This window comes from Arvicola amphibius, chromosome 3 (genome assembly GCF_903992535.2).
Source record: "Arvicola amphibius chromosome 3, mArvAmp1.2, whole genome shotgun sequence".
NCBI lineage: Eukaryota > Metazoa > Chordata > Mammalia > Rodentia > Cricetidae > Arvicola > Arvicola amphibius.
Window position 1 is genome coordinate 48,809,602 of NC_052049.1, and position 14,666 is coordinate 48,824,267.

A 14,666-nucleotide genomic window follows, 5' to 3' on the forward strand; every position below is an offset into this window, starting at 1 on the left:
GTTTTGGATCTTACTTCCCAGTCAAGGAAAGGCTCCCTGTTGACCAAAGGTTTCCCAGTCTCCTCGGGGTGGCCAGCGGCCAAGTTTCCTTACTCCCAGCCTGCCAAGCCCTGGGTCTGTTGGAGATCCTCGAAGGCCCAGCCGGACGCTGGACTCACGAGGAGGAGAGAGTGGGCGGGGCCTTATTAGCTCCGCCCCCCGGCCGGCCGAGCGCCCCGCTCCCGCCAGCCTGGGCGACTCAGCTCTGCCCGATTCCCTGCTAACGCTCGGACCCCGCCAGGCCGCGCGCACGCGCACTCGGGGCGCGGCGCCCAAGAGCCTGGCCCGCGGCGGCCGCTAGGTGGCGCATGCGCCTTGGAGGGGTGCGGGCGGTCTCTGGGAAGAAGGCGGCGGCGGCGGCGAGAGAGGCGGGGGCGCGGTGGAGGCCGGTCCGTGTTTACACAGCGGCGGGCGGGTGCGGACGCGGAACCCGGCGCGGCGGCGGCGGTGGCGGCGGCACGATGGTCATGGCGCATTTCGTGGAGAATTTCTGGGTGAGCGGAGGCTGTCGGGAACGCCGCGGGCTTCGGCTTCTTCCCGCGGCCTGCGTGCTCGGCGGGCGGCGGCTCTCGAGGCGTCCGAGCGAGAGTCCGCGGGGCCCGGGGCTGCCCGGCCGAGCTCCCCGCAGGGGCCGAGGCTCTCCGGCCATCGATTCCTCGGGGCTGGCAGCTGCGCTGGGCGCCGGGGCTGGCAGCGCGGCCCGGGAGTCGCGGCGAGGACTCCCAAGGGCCCGCGGCGCCGGGCGGGGGGGGGGGACAAAGCGCCGACGGGGCGTGCGCGGCGTCGGGCGCGGGGAGCCGGGCGCCCTGCGGGGGTCTGCTTCCCGCGACTCAGGCCCGGGACCCCGCGCAGACTCGGTGCGCGGCCGGGCGGGCTGGGCACTTCCTCCCGGGAGCGCGACTGGGCTCGTGGGGCTGCGCCCAGGACTTTGCCTCCAGGCCTGCTCACAAAGCCTATGCAAGTCGCCTTGCTCGGACCTTCCTCATTCTCCCCACACCCCTCTCGCCTGCCCCGCGGTGTGCTTGCGTGCAGTCGCTGTGTGCCGGTAATGGCAAGGTCGCTTCAGCCCTCCCGTACCGGAAAAGTAACGCGTTTCCTCAGGTAGCTTGGCCGAACTTGGGTTTTATGGCCCGACACTTGCAAATCCCGCGGTTTCATTTTGGTAAGGTGTGGAAGTGTCGAAAGGAGTCAGCTTCCAGTCACGCCAGCCACTGCTGCTTCAGAGCCTTAATTCTGTCTCAAGCACGGGCTTGCTCCATAATACAATCACTTCATAGTGACTTGTTTCGAAGGTTACTCCTCGTTTCCCACAAACATCTGGACGCCCGCCGTGGTGTTTTTAAAAGAGCGGTTTTTTTTTTTTTAACCAAGGTTCCCTTTCCATGTATACAGTGTATGCATGTACACTGCATACTGTGAAGAGTTCCTCATTGTTTTGTGCAGACATCACCACAGTCAGTTTTAGAACAATTTCATAACCTCAGGAAGAATCCTGTGCGGGTCAGCAGTCACTCCCAGTTTGCCCCTTGCCTCTGCCCCTGGGCAACTGATCTCTAAGCTTCTACAGATCTGGCTTTTCCGGACCCAGCATATAAATGGAACTCTTATGACAGGCTTGTTTAACTTACCATAATATTTTCCAAGGTAATTCACGAGATAGTAATGTTAACACTTAATTCCTTTTTATGGTCAAATAATATTCCAGTTCACGTTTTACGTACCCATTCATTGGTGACGCGTGTTTGGTGCCCATCCTAACTATTCTTTGTTTATTATGAGTAATACGGCTATGGACACTTTTATACGCGATAGTCAGAGCATGTGTTTTCTTTTGGGAATGGAATTTATAGGGTCATACGGTTAACTATATTTGCATTTGATTAGCCAAAGGGCCAAGAAGCAGAAACTAACTGTATTACTAGTTAGGTCAACTGCTAGCCTGTTCCTCAGAGAGGTAACAGCATTGTGTAAATGCTCTACAGCGTCTCTGGATATGCTCACCAACACTTGTTATCTCTTGTGGTATAGTATTATGATGGTGGACATGAAGTAGCATTTTGTGGTTTTGATTTGCATTTTTCTGTGGCTAATGATGTTGAACTTTTTTTCTTGTTCCTATTGCCCATTTTAAGTATTTTCCTTTGGGTAACTGTAGATCTATTGCCAGTTTTAAAATTGAATTATCTTTATTGACTTTTTGCTGTTATTGAATTCTTTTTTATATTCTGGATTACTCCCACTCCCTCTTTGTGCTCACTTTTTAAAGACAGCTTCCTGGTTTTCTGATCCTCCTGTCTCTGCCTACCAAACGCTGGAAATATAGGTGTGTGCCATTTCTGTCAGTCCTGGGTGCACATTTCTTTTTTGTTTTTTTGTTTTTTGTTTTTGAGATGGGGCCTATTTACATAGCTTTGGGTGTCCTAGAACTCACTATATAGAGCAGGTTGGTCTTGATTCAGATTGCCTGCCTCTGCTTTCCAGGCAACGAGATTAAAGGCATTTATTACCATTTCTGGCCCATTTCTCCTTCCTCCCTCCCTCTCTCCCTCTCTCCTTTTCTTTCTTAAGGATGCTTTATTTAATAAAAGCAACAGGTAAATAAAACAGACATCAAGAAAAAAAAGACAAGAAAATTTATGTTTAACAACTTAAAATAACCTACTTGCAGTTGCCTTTAACTGAACTCTTGCTGTGAAGAATACAGCTCATGTACAGGTATATATAAATAGGTACATTTTTCAAATATTCACTAAAAGCTGCCTTATGTGCTCATATACATTAAATTTGAAAGAGATTTGATTCCCCCGGTACTTCATTTTTGTTTGTTTTTTGAAGAAGTTGTCTAAAGAGAAGAATATGTGGTTCGTGAGTCATGTAATGAACCCGGTCTAGACTCTGGACACCCAGGCTCCTCCACTCCTCTTCAGACCTCAGATGAGTTTTTGATACTTTCTTGGAGAATTCTCTGAGTAGCATAGTAGCTTGTCAAAGTACTTGCCCAAGTAGTAAGTCTGCTTGTAGGCCATTCTGCCATTGAGCAGAGGAGAAAACCAGGAGCTCCTTGGCCGCCTAAGGCTGTTGCAACAATGCACAAGTAGACTCACAGATACATGGTTTGGAAATAGCTTTTCCATTCTAAGGGGAATGTCTTTTTATTTTATTAACAGCATCTTTTGTAGTCCAGTTTCTCACTTTGATGAAATCTTTGTGTCCGTTTCCCCACTTCTATGCCACTCTTAAGAGTGTGTAATCTAACTTACTCCTATTTTCTTATAAGATCATGGCTTAAGCTCTTTAATTCCTTCTGTGAGCCATTTGAACTTAATCCTGGATGTTCAAAGAAAGGGTATAGCTTCTTTCTTTGCAGGTATATGTTTATTTTGTTCTAGCATTTTTTTAAGAGTCTTCTTCCCTCCTTGTGCTTTAGTGACACTTTTTTCTGGTATCACTTGACCATGAGTGTATGGAGTTTATTCTTGGATTCTCAGTTTTATTCTATTGTCTACTTTATACCAGCTGCTACTATTCTGTTTCATACAGCTTTATATAATGAGTCAGGAAGCAGGAATTAAGCGAATCATACAAGTTTTTTCTTTTTTAAAAAAGATTTTGATCATTCTGGGGTCTTCCATTTCCATATGAATTTAGTGCATACACTTTAGACTTAAGTGGAAACTTACTAGAGGAGCAATAATATTTTGAATATCTTAAATCTATGTTTCAGTCTTTGCCTTCATTTCCACTATTAAGGAACAGATAGTAAAATAGATTAAAAATAGATTGAATTTATTTCCCGGTATTGAGTTGGGGCTGAAAGTTCTAAATTAGAGCATGAAAGGCTCCCAGAGGAGGCAAAAGGACCTAGGAGAGCCTAGGAATTAACTAAGCAGCCAGCTTATAAGGGTTTCAGTGTTCTGTGTTAAACATCTTGCAATTTTACATAGTTCAGGTCTATTTGTGAAATAATTCCTTAAAGTAGAGAATTTAATATTTATTCCCTCCAGTGTTCAGAGTGGTAAGAAAATAAAACTTGTTAAAGTTCAAAACATATTGTATGTGGTAAACACACACACACACACACACACACACACACACACAAAGTAAGCGAAGTAATGGAAAACTAAAGTTTAAGTTTCTAAGCAAACAGCCTATGAATGGTTTCTCCCTACCTTTGTAAAGACAGACCTTATTGTGGCGTTCTGCTAGAGGAAAGCTTGAGTCATTGAGACACCTTTCAGGTTCTTTTGAAAGCAGCACATCCTCCTCCCCTTTTCTTTATAATTTTTCCTAACTGAAACTGCTTAAATAAAAATTCCTTAATACTGTACTTTAAAGAAAAAAACATGCTCAAGACTTCCTACATAACAGATGTTTTGTTGCTGATAAGTCTGTTGCCATAAAGCGTAATGCTATTGATGATCAAGATGAAAATATTTTTCCTGTTAAAAATAATCCACACCATTACTCTTAATATGTAAAAACAAATGTTAGCTTTCTGACAGGTTACATAACTTTAAAAGGGTACTGTTCAGTATTTTATTGTCTCTTAGGCTGCATATTGCTCAGAGGAAGAGTTAAGTACTAGTTTATGATACTGAGATTATCTGTAAAAACACTGCACTGTAATAATTAAAATGGCTATTTTTGTATAAACCTAGATTATTCATCAGTAAAAACATTAAAGGAAATAACTCCACAGATAATAATTACTTAAAGGGGAAATAAGCACGGCAGACTTGTGCTTAGTATTTTACAGATGTCATTTTACACAGTAAACATAATCTGTATACCATGCCATGTATTCCTTAGTGTGTGCCACTTTACAGTGAACTGGTGCTTTGAGTTAGGAAACTTTCTGAAGAGGGTATCTCAGTCAATAGCAACAGTTAGCAAATAAGTGATGGTAGGTATTTTGATCCCGAAGCTGTTCCTTTTAATCTTACTGTTTAACCTGGGAAGTCTCATCTCATTTACTGCTTCATGGGCACCATCATACTTTAGTTTATGTTGGAGCATTTGGTTATCCAATCCGATCTATAGTTAATATGGATAAATATGGGAGGATTTAAAATGCTTTTAGAAAATCTGTATTAGTCTATCAATAGGACTTTGGAGTGTAAACCATTATTATCTTTTGGAGTGTAAACCATTATTTTCTTTTTGTCAAATTTAAATCTAGTATCTTAGGTGAGTGATTAGTACATTTTGGGTTTTTTAAATTCAGATTAAAATTTAAAAAATATGTATCTTTAGAAAAGTATTTGATATGACTGTGGAACCCAAACTAGAGGCTTGTCTTTTCATTACTTCAAAGTTATAAATATTGTAATTTGGTATTCTTGCTTAGAATATGATCCCATCAGATGATATACTAGAATTAAATATTTGTATACATATGTGGATGTGGATATTGAAATACGTAGGGATTTTTTTTTAAACTGGGGGCCTACCACTCAGCTTCCAAATAAATATATGGAGATTTATTCTTACTTATGGATGTCTGGTATTAGCTTGGCTTGTTTCTAGCCAGCTTTTTAACTTAAATTATCCTGATTCTTTTTTTTAAAGATTTATTTATTTATTTATTTATTTATTCTTTTTTTTTTTTTTTTTTTTTTTTGGTTTTTCGAGACAGGGTTTCTCTGTGGCTTTGGAGCCTGTCCTGGAACTAGCTCTTGTAGACCAGGCTGGTCTCGAACTCACAGAGATCCGCCTGCCTCTGCCTCCCGAGTGCTGGGATTAAAGGCGTGCGCCACCACCGCCCGGCCGAGATTTATTTATTATGTATACAATATTCTGCCTCCATGTATGCCCGCACGCCAGAAGAAGGCACCAGATCTCATTACAGATGGTTGTGAGCCACCATGTGGTTGCTGGGAATTGAATTCAGGACCTCTGGAAGAGCAGCCAGTGCTCTTAACCACTGGGCCATCTCTCCAGCCCCTCCTGATTCTTTTTAACTATGTTTGCCTCAGGCCTTTTTTACCTTTTTCTGTTTTACTTATCTTTCTTCTTGCTCTGTGGCTCCATGTGTAACTGGGTGGCTGGCCCCTGGCATCCTCCTATCCTTCTTTACTCCCTCCTTGCTCTCTCATTGAGATTTCTTCTGTTTATTTTCTCTGCCCACCAGCCCCATCTGTTTCCCTCTCCTGCTGTTGGCTGTTCATCTCTTTATTAGACCAATCAGATGTTTAAAGCAGGCAAAGTGACACAGCTTTATAAAGTTAAACAAATGCAACAAGAGAGAATTCAACATATCTTTGCATCATTAAACAGATATTCCACAAATTGATGATGATATGCCTGTGTATTTACTAAACTGTCATTTCTTACCAGGCCAGAACAGGAACTTTGTTTATTGAGACAGGGTTTCTTTTGTTTTTTTGAGACGGGTCTCTCTGTGGCCCTGGCTATGCTGGAACTCTTCTGTAGACCAAGCTGGCCCCAAGCTCAGGATCTGTCTGCCTCTACCTCCTAAGTACTGGGATTAAATGCATGTGCCACCATGCCCAGCTGTGCAGTAACTTTTTGGTAGCATGAAAAGAAAACCTGTGTGTTGTTAGACATCTCAACTTTGAAAAGTGTGCTTGCATATATATATGTATATCCTGTACATAGAGACCCATTTAAACTATTTACAATTTTGTTTAGTTTCTAACAAAGTGACAGTTCATGGCCAATAAATACTGTATTAATAGTTTTGTGGAATTAAAATGGTTGGTCTGAAATTCACTGGGCTGGCCTCGAACTTGCAGAGATGTATCTTTCTCTGCCTTCCCAGTGTGTACGTGTGCCACTATATCTAACACCACATTTTTTTTGCAAACTACAATAAAATTTGATATTTTTATTTTTTATTTCTAAATAATTTTTATTGTTTTTTATTGAGCTATACATTTTTTTTGTTCCTTTCCCTTCCTCCCCTTTCCCCTTGTAGCCTCTCCCACGTCACCCATGCTCCCAATTTATTCAGGAGAGCTTGTCTTTTTCACCTTCCTGTGTAGATCCATGTATGTCTCTCCTTGTTGTCTAGTTTCTCTGGGGTTATGAACTGTAGGCTGGTTTTTCTTTGCTTTATTTCTAAAAGCCACTTAAGAGTGAATGTATATTATATTTATCTTTCTGGGTCTGGGGTTATGTACATGTGCAGCCATTCTGACTTTTTGAATGGGTGTTGGAGATTCAAAGTTAGGCTGTGCAGAGCAAACACTCTTATTCTGGCCCACTTCAGGGACTTTTCATTTGGAACATAGATTCTGAATGTAACTCAGAAGCCTTTTATTTTATTTGCTTATTTTCTAAAAAATATTTTATTTATTTATTTATTTATTTATTTATTTATTTATTTATTTATTTATTATGTATACAACATTCCTTCCATGTATGCTTGCATGCCAGAAGAGGGCACCAGATCTCATTATAGATGGCTGTGAGCCACCATGTGGTTGCTGGGAATTGAACTCAGGACCTCTGGAAGAACAGTCAGTGCTCTTAACCTCTGAGCCATCTCTCCAGCCCCTTATTTGCTTATTTTTGAGACAGAGTTTCATTATAGAGCCCAGGTTTTCTTTGGCTTAGAGAGCCTTCTGCTCCAGCGTCTCCACTAGTAGGAATGCATGCCATCACCATCACATCTGGGTCAGTTTTTTGTTTTTGTGACAAGTAGATCAAATTCCAGGACTTTATACATATTAGGGAAAAACTCTAATACCATGAGCATTGTCTTGATTAATGTTTAGGTGCTGTGTTGTTTAGGGGCTTAGCTTACTAGATGGTCTTCAAGTTCTTGTTCCCTTTACAACATGAGAGGTTTTTGTTATTTTCCTTGTGAGTCTAGTAAATATTTATCATAATAATTTGTGTTTGTTAGGTAGTAGCCCTTTGCTTCCAACTCTGATTTCTCTTTCAAATTTGTGCACACAGACTCACAATTTGGAGTGGGGTACTAGGAATTGAACCAAGGATCTTATACCCTCCACTGAGCTTACATCTCCTGGCTACCTTTTAAATATTTATAATGCACATTGAGGACTGGGTAACCTGTCTTATGTACGAATAAGAACCTTGGGGCATGAGGTTCTCAGACTTGGGTTTTTGTGATTTTGTATTTCAGTAGTTTTGTTTCTGTTTATTTAAAGGTTTCTAACTCAGCTGTAAGCTGGTAGGTAGCTTTGTCAAGCACATGTAGTTTGTGTCAAGTGATGGAATCCCTTGGAAGATTTAGATCCTTTGCTTTTGTCTGTTGCTTCTAAATCTTGATGCTGATATGTTTTTGCTTTTTGCAGGCTACTAACAATGATTAGCTGAAATATTCTCATTTTGACTAGAAAGATTGTTTGAAAACAGCATAAGTTTAAAAACCCCCACAAAAATCTAAAATTAGTTAATAACATTCTTAAATATGAAAACCTGTTGAACCAGTGGAAATGTTGTATTCATAAACGGCAATGATGTTTTATTTTTCTTCATAGATAAAAATGGATATTCAAAATATAAAGATAGTATTTTGCGTAACATTTCATTTGTTGTATGTGTGGCAAAGTACTTGATGTTTATAAGCTAAGAGCTTATTAGAGATTACTTCAGCTTGATTTGAAGTTCCTGTTTCCTGTTTTTGGTGAGCTGTTGAAAATAGATTTCCGATCCTGTGATACTTGCTAATAGTATTACTTTTATATCCAACAAATATATTTAATTCTTCATTTAATTTTTATTCAAGGAAATTAACTTAAGCTATAAATGTGGGAATTGTTAGGCTTAGTTTATTGGTCTTTAATTTACATGTTAAATAGACATTTTTGGAATTTCCTTTGTGATAATTTAATAATGTAGAATTTACAGGGTTATATAGCATAAAGATTTTCAAGACTTAAATATTTGCGGAATTCTATTAACATTCTATCCTATGGAGATAAAGCCAATAGCCTATTTCTTATCTTTTCTTTAAGTTTTTATATATGGAAATAAAAATCTTGGGGTTGGAGCTATGACTCAGCAGATAAGAGCACTGATTGCTTCTTGAGACCTGGGTTCAATTCCCTGCACCTACATGGCAGCTCACAACCATCTGTCTGTAACTCCAGTTCCAGGGGATCTGATGCCCTCACACAGACATACATTCAAGCAAAACACCAATACATAAAAATAAGTCATTGATTTTTTTCAAGTTTATTGAAAAATTTGAATAGGAATTACAAAATATTTTGTAGCTACAAATATTCTTTATTCCGCTGGTCCCTCTGTACTGGTTTCTCTCCACCCACCAGGTCCCACTCACTAGCTCCTGCAGCCGCTTATACAATAACCACTCTGAGGCTTAATATTAATTACATCCTCTTTGGCCTATTAGCTCAAGATTCTTATTAGCTAACTCTAACATCTTAAATTAACCCATTTCTATTATTTTATATTTTACCACAAGGCCCGTGGCCTCTTACCTCACATCTTGCTTCTCTGGTGGCTGCTGGCAGCTGCCTTCTTTCTCCCTATACTCAGTTTTCCTGCCTGACTTTATTCTGCCCTGCCCTAAGCCAAAGCAGCTTCTTTATTAACCAATGGTAATAAAATATATTCACAGCATACAGATGGCAATCCTACATCAATATTTCATGATGTTCAGAGCTTATATCATTAGTTGTATGCGGTTTTGACTCAAAAGTCAGGAATTATTTTACTTAAAGAATTTTTTTTTGTTTGTTTTGGCAAGGTCTCACTGAAGCTGGCTAGCCTAGAACTTTATACATAGACCAGTCTGGCCTTGAACTTGCAGAGATCTTGCTTCGTCTACCTTCTAGTGCAGGGATTAAAGGTGGGCATCACTATGCTGAGCTAGGATTTAGTTACTTTAAAGCATAAACTTTTGAGTTAAATAACCCAGAATCTCTTGATAGATATAATGGAGTTTTGTAATGTATTTTACTATGGTGTATGTTTCTTACAGTTTCATACTTAATTTCATTGATTGTACACTTTTGCATATTTATAGAATGTGTGTATAGTAAATTATAAATGTTACCAAAGGTATATTGCTTTGCTAGTATGTAATCATTTAACAGTTGTTAGCTTAAGAAAAAATGGCTTACCAGAGCATAAGAGTTGTATAGTAATTAATGTAGCATTATTGTGCTTTCACATTTTTAATGTCTGGTTTTGTTTATCTCTTGAATTTCAGGGGGAGAAGAACAATGGCTTTGATGTTCTCTACCATAATATGAAACATGGACAGATATCAACTAAAGAACTAGCAGATTTTGTTAGAGAAAGGTATGTATTTTTATAAGTGGTTTAAGAACTTACCAATTTAAACTTTAGAGTATAGGTAATTGTCAAAATTTTAGTTGGATTTAAATAATCAAAGTTCACTTTTTTAAAAAACAATTCTATTTTAAAGGCGTGTTTTACAAACTTTTATCATTTCTACATTGAGGATTGCTAAAATGGCTCAAAGTGGCATTGTCGAATCCCTAGTTTGCAAATTACTGTTTTATAATATTTATACATTTTTGCATTAAATGTATTAGCAAAATAACATAATAAAACAAGAATTTCATGGATTGAAACATTGCCATTTCTTTAAGCAAATATGCTAAAAAATTTTGGAAAGATTCCTCTAAACACATTAAAATATTTACTGAAAAGTTTTGTGGCTTTATTTTTTAACATTTATTTATTTATTTATCTATTTATTTATTTATTATGTATACAATATTCTGTCTGTGTGTATGACTGCAGGCCAGAAGAGGGCACCAGACCTCATTACAGATGGTTGTGAGCCACCATGTGGTTGCTGGGAACTGAACTCAGGACCTTTGGAAGAGCAGGCAATGCTCTTAACCTCTGAGCCATCTCTCCAGCCCCCAGTTTTGTGGTTTTTAAATGCTATAAATTTAATTTATAAAATGTGATTTTCATTACACCTTTAGGATATAATCTACTTAAAAATTATTAGACATTAATATAATTTGATAGTGACAAAGCTACTTTTGTACTTGGGCTTTCTGCCCCACTTCTACTTTTACTTAATTCATTCATTCATTCATTTATTTAAAACAGATTCTCACTATCTATGTCTGGCTAGCCCAGAACTCACTGTGTAGACCAGGTTGGCTTGGAACTCTGTTTTGCTTGTCCTTGCTGCCTGAATGCTGGAATTTAAGACCTTTGAAAGTTAAGACCCTGTGTGCCCCTCCTCTCCCCCAGCAAAGTCAGGTTGGCCTTGAATTCCCTTGGTAGTTAAAGATGACTTTGGTCCTCCTGCTTCAGCCATCCCAGTACTCAACTGCAGGTATATGCCACCACATCTGCTTGTTTATGCTGCTTCTTAGCACTGTTTTGTGACTAGTTCTATTTCGTTGTTTTTTGTTTTTGTTTTTGTTATTTGTTTAGTTTTTTGTATGAACACTTTTAAACTCTTTAGATCATATAGGAACTTTTGGCCTTAAATATTATGTTCATTTATTCTTTACAACCTAGCTATCTCATGTCTCTTTATTAAAGCATTTGGCACTGAGTAAGGATTCATTATCTTGATTCTGTTTATTTGTATTTTTGCCTGAATGCCAGCAGTTGCTTCTAACTAGTTTATCTGCATTGACTCTTTTTCTTTTTGATTTTTCAAGACAGGGTTTCTCTATAGCTTTGGAGCCTGGAACTAGCTCTTGTAGACCAACCAGGCTGTCCCCGAACTCACAGAGATCCGCCTGCCTCTGCCTCCAGAGTGCTGAGATCAAAGGTGTGCCGCCACCATCTGGCTTGATTCTTTTTCTTTAAACCATTCCCTGTTGTTATAGCTAGAGGATTTTGTTTGTTTGTTTGTTTGTATTTATTTATTTTTGAACTACAGACCAGCTTGTTGATTTCTTAAACCATTTCATGGGTTTAAACCTGAGTTGTTTTAGCTCACACTAGGTTCCTTCTTAATTTCCATCCCGAGATAACAGTCTTGAATAGGTTTCCTCCACTCTAGGCATTTCATTTGCCTGTTCCTCTCTGCATTATTTTTCTGAGTTTTACAGTGTACCCACTTATCCTGCCTTTCTTGGTCTCTGTGACTAGGGTAAAACACACCTATTGTAATCTCTTATGGTGTTTATAACATCTTTTAGTTACTCATTTGTATTTGTTTCTGTGGCTTTGTTTTACTTATGAAACAGTGTCCTATTGAACCTCAGCACTTAGCACTTTGTTATTGTCTGATATAAGTGCTATTTATTGTCTCTCTTTACTGAATAAAGCCCACAATGCAGGGTGCTTGGTTTGTCCTGTCATCTTTCTGAATGTTTTGTTTTTTTCCATTCTATCATCTGCATTTATTTTCCAGTAGAGCTATGATTTGTCAATCTCAGTATTATTTTGCTTCTTTTTTTCTTCAATTTGTTGTCTGCTTTGGCTTTTGTAAAAATCTGTTTTCTTTTATTAGTTTAGAAGTAATGCCTGCTTTATATTTTTCATTAGTTATTATCCTAAGTATTACAACATAAATTCCCTGCCCTATTAATATATGATGGCAGTTGTTACTTTTAGTGCTTTCTTGGTGTTATCTGAGGTTTCTGTTCTGCCCAGTGCCTAATCGTTAAGTCCCAAAGAAATCACACAGAGGTCTACATTAGTTATAAACTGATTGGCCCATTAGCTCAGGCTTCTTATTAACTCTTATAACTTATATTAGCCCATTATTCTTCTCTATGCTAGCCATGTGGCTCAGTATCTTATTCAGGTGAAGCAGTCACATCTTGCTTCTTCTGTGGCAGGCTCACAACAGCATCCTTTTCCCAGAATTCTCCTGTTCTCCTTGATCTGCCTCTACTTCCTGTCTGGTTGTCCTGCCTATACTTCCTGCCTAGCTACTGGCCAACCAGCGTTTATTTAAAATATAATTGACAGTATACAGACCATGGTCCCACACCACCCTGGAAATGTGCAGACCTCAGAACATCACATTCTCCTGAGTTTTTGGAGGTCAGAAGACAACTTACAGGACTGCTCTATCCTTTCATGTTCCGTGTGTCTGAGATCACACAAAGGTTGTTAGCGTTGGTGGCTATCTTATTGGCCCCTTTCTTTAAAATATTTTTTTCTTGAGTCATGGTTTTGGCCGTATAAGTTCTGACTGTCCTGGTCCTCACTATGTAGCTGAGGCTGGCCTTGAACCCATGGTATTCCTCTTCCTTTGGCCTCCTAATTGTAGGATTACAGATAAGTGCTACCACACCTGCCTGTTCTTTTACTTTTCAAAAACTTCTTTATGGAGATACACATTTCATATTATTTTTGCTGTGCTTTTTTTCTTACTATTTTTAAAATGGTTTAATGCTTTTGTTGCATGTACATCTGCATCACATACCTGTTGGTATCTGATGAGGCTCCAGAAAAAGGCATTGGATCCCCTGGGAGTGAAATTATAGTATGGTGGCTTTAAGCTGCTATACGGGTGCTGGAAATCAAACCTGGGTTCTGGAAGAGCAGCCAGAGCTCTTAACTATTAAGCCATCTCTCCAGTCCTTTATCTTTTCTATTTTTTTGTTTGTTTTGAGACAAGGTCTTACTATGTAGCTCTGGCTATTCTGGAACTCACAGTGTAGACCAGGTTGGCCTCTGCAACAGAGATCTGCCTGCCTCTGCCTCCCCAGTGCTTTACAAACCAACATCCTTTATTTGTTTGTTTGTTTGTTTGTTTATTTTCAAGGCAGGGTTTCTCTGTGTACCCCTGCCTGTCCTGGAACTCTCTGTAGACCAGACTGGCCTGGAATTCTCTCTGTACACCAGACTGGCCTCGAATACAGAGGTGCACCTGCCTCTTCTCTTGAGTGCTGGGTTTAAAGGTGTGTGCCACCACAACTGGTCCTAGATTCTTATAAAGCCAATATTAGATTAACAGATGTTGCATTTTCTTCATTAAGAATGAGGTCACTCATGTTTTCCTTAACTCTTTATAAGTTTTGTTCATGAAAAACCCTCTTTTACTTCTCAGTTTTTTAGCTGCTTTACTTAGGTATCCTATAGGAGAAAGCTGCACCTGATATACCTGATGGGCTTCTCAGGATACCCTTACTGTTTGCTTGTTAGTTCCTTGATGCTCTTTTTTCATAGGTATCCTCACCCCATGCGCTCCTCCCACCCACACCCCAAGCTACTTCCTAATTCCAAGCTTTTCTAATTTTCCTCGACAGACATTTTGGTGTCTAATTCATAGATATTTCAGTATTTTTCTTTCTTTTTTACATTTATCGTTTTTATGTGTATGGATTTTTTGCCTGTATGTACCATGGACTTGCAATGCCCATTAGGGCCAAAAGGGAGCAACAGATTCCCAGAACTGGAGTTAGAGATGGTTGTGAGCCGCTATGTAGGTATTGGGAATTGAACCCAGATCCTCTGGAAGAGCATCCAGTGCTCTTAAGTGTCGAACCATCTCTTCAGTCCTGTGTTTTTCTAGTTAAACTTAAACCATTTTACTAAAATAAGCAACAATAAAAACATACCTCGCCTTGTGGTTGATGGCACATGTCTTTAATCCTAGCACTCAGGAGGGAAGGCAGCTGGATCTCTGTGTTCCAGAGAGAGTTCCAGGACAACCAGGACTACACAGAGAAACCCTATCTCGAAAAACCAAACAAACAAAAGCTAGT

The 14,666-nt window shown here is 39.7% G+C and overlaps 1 protein-coding gene across 2 annotated transcripts in view; it reads left to right on the forward strand.

Annotated features, from left to right (window-relative positions):
• The first annotated feature begins 378 nt into the window (after window positions 1-378).
• Window positions 379-14,666, forward strand: part of Fcho2 (FCH and mu domain containing endocytic adaptor 2) — a 96,121-nt gene continuing 81,833 nt past the window's right edge. The window contains exons 1-2 of one of the 2 annotated variants that reach the window (XM_038321269.1): window positions 379-533; window positions 10,211-10,302. In XM_038321269.1, coding sequence (XP_038177197.1) covers window positions 501-533; window positions 10,211-10,302 — 125 coding nt within the window. In that variant the 5' untranslated portion in view covers window positions 379-500. The remainder of the gene's footprint in view (window positions 534-10,210; window positions 10,303-14,666) is intronic. The other variant, XM_038321268.1, reaches the window with a different exon arrangement.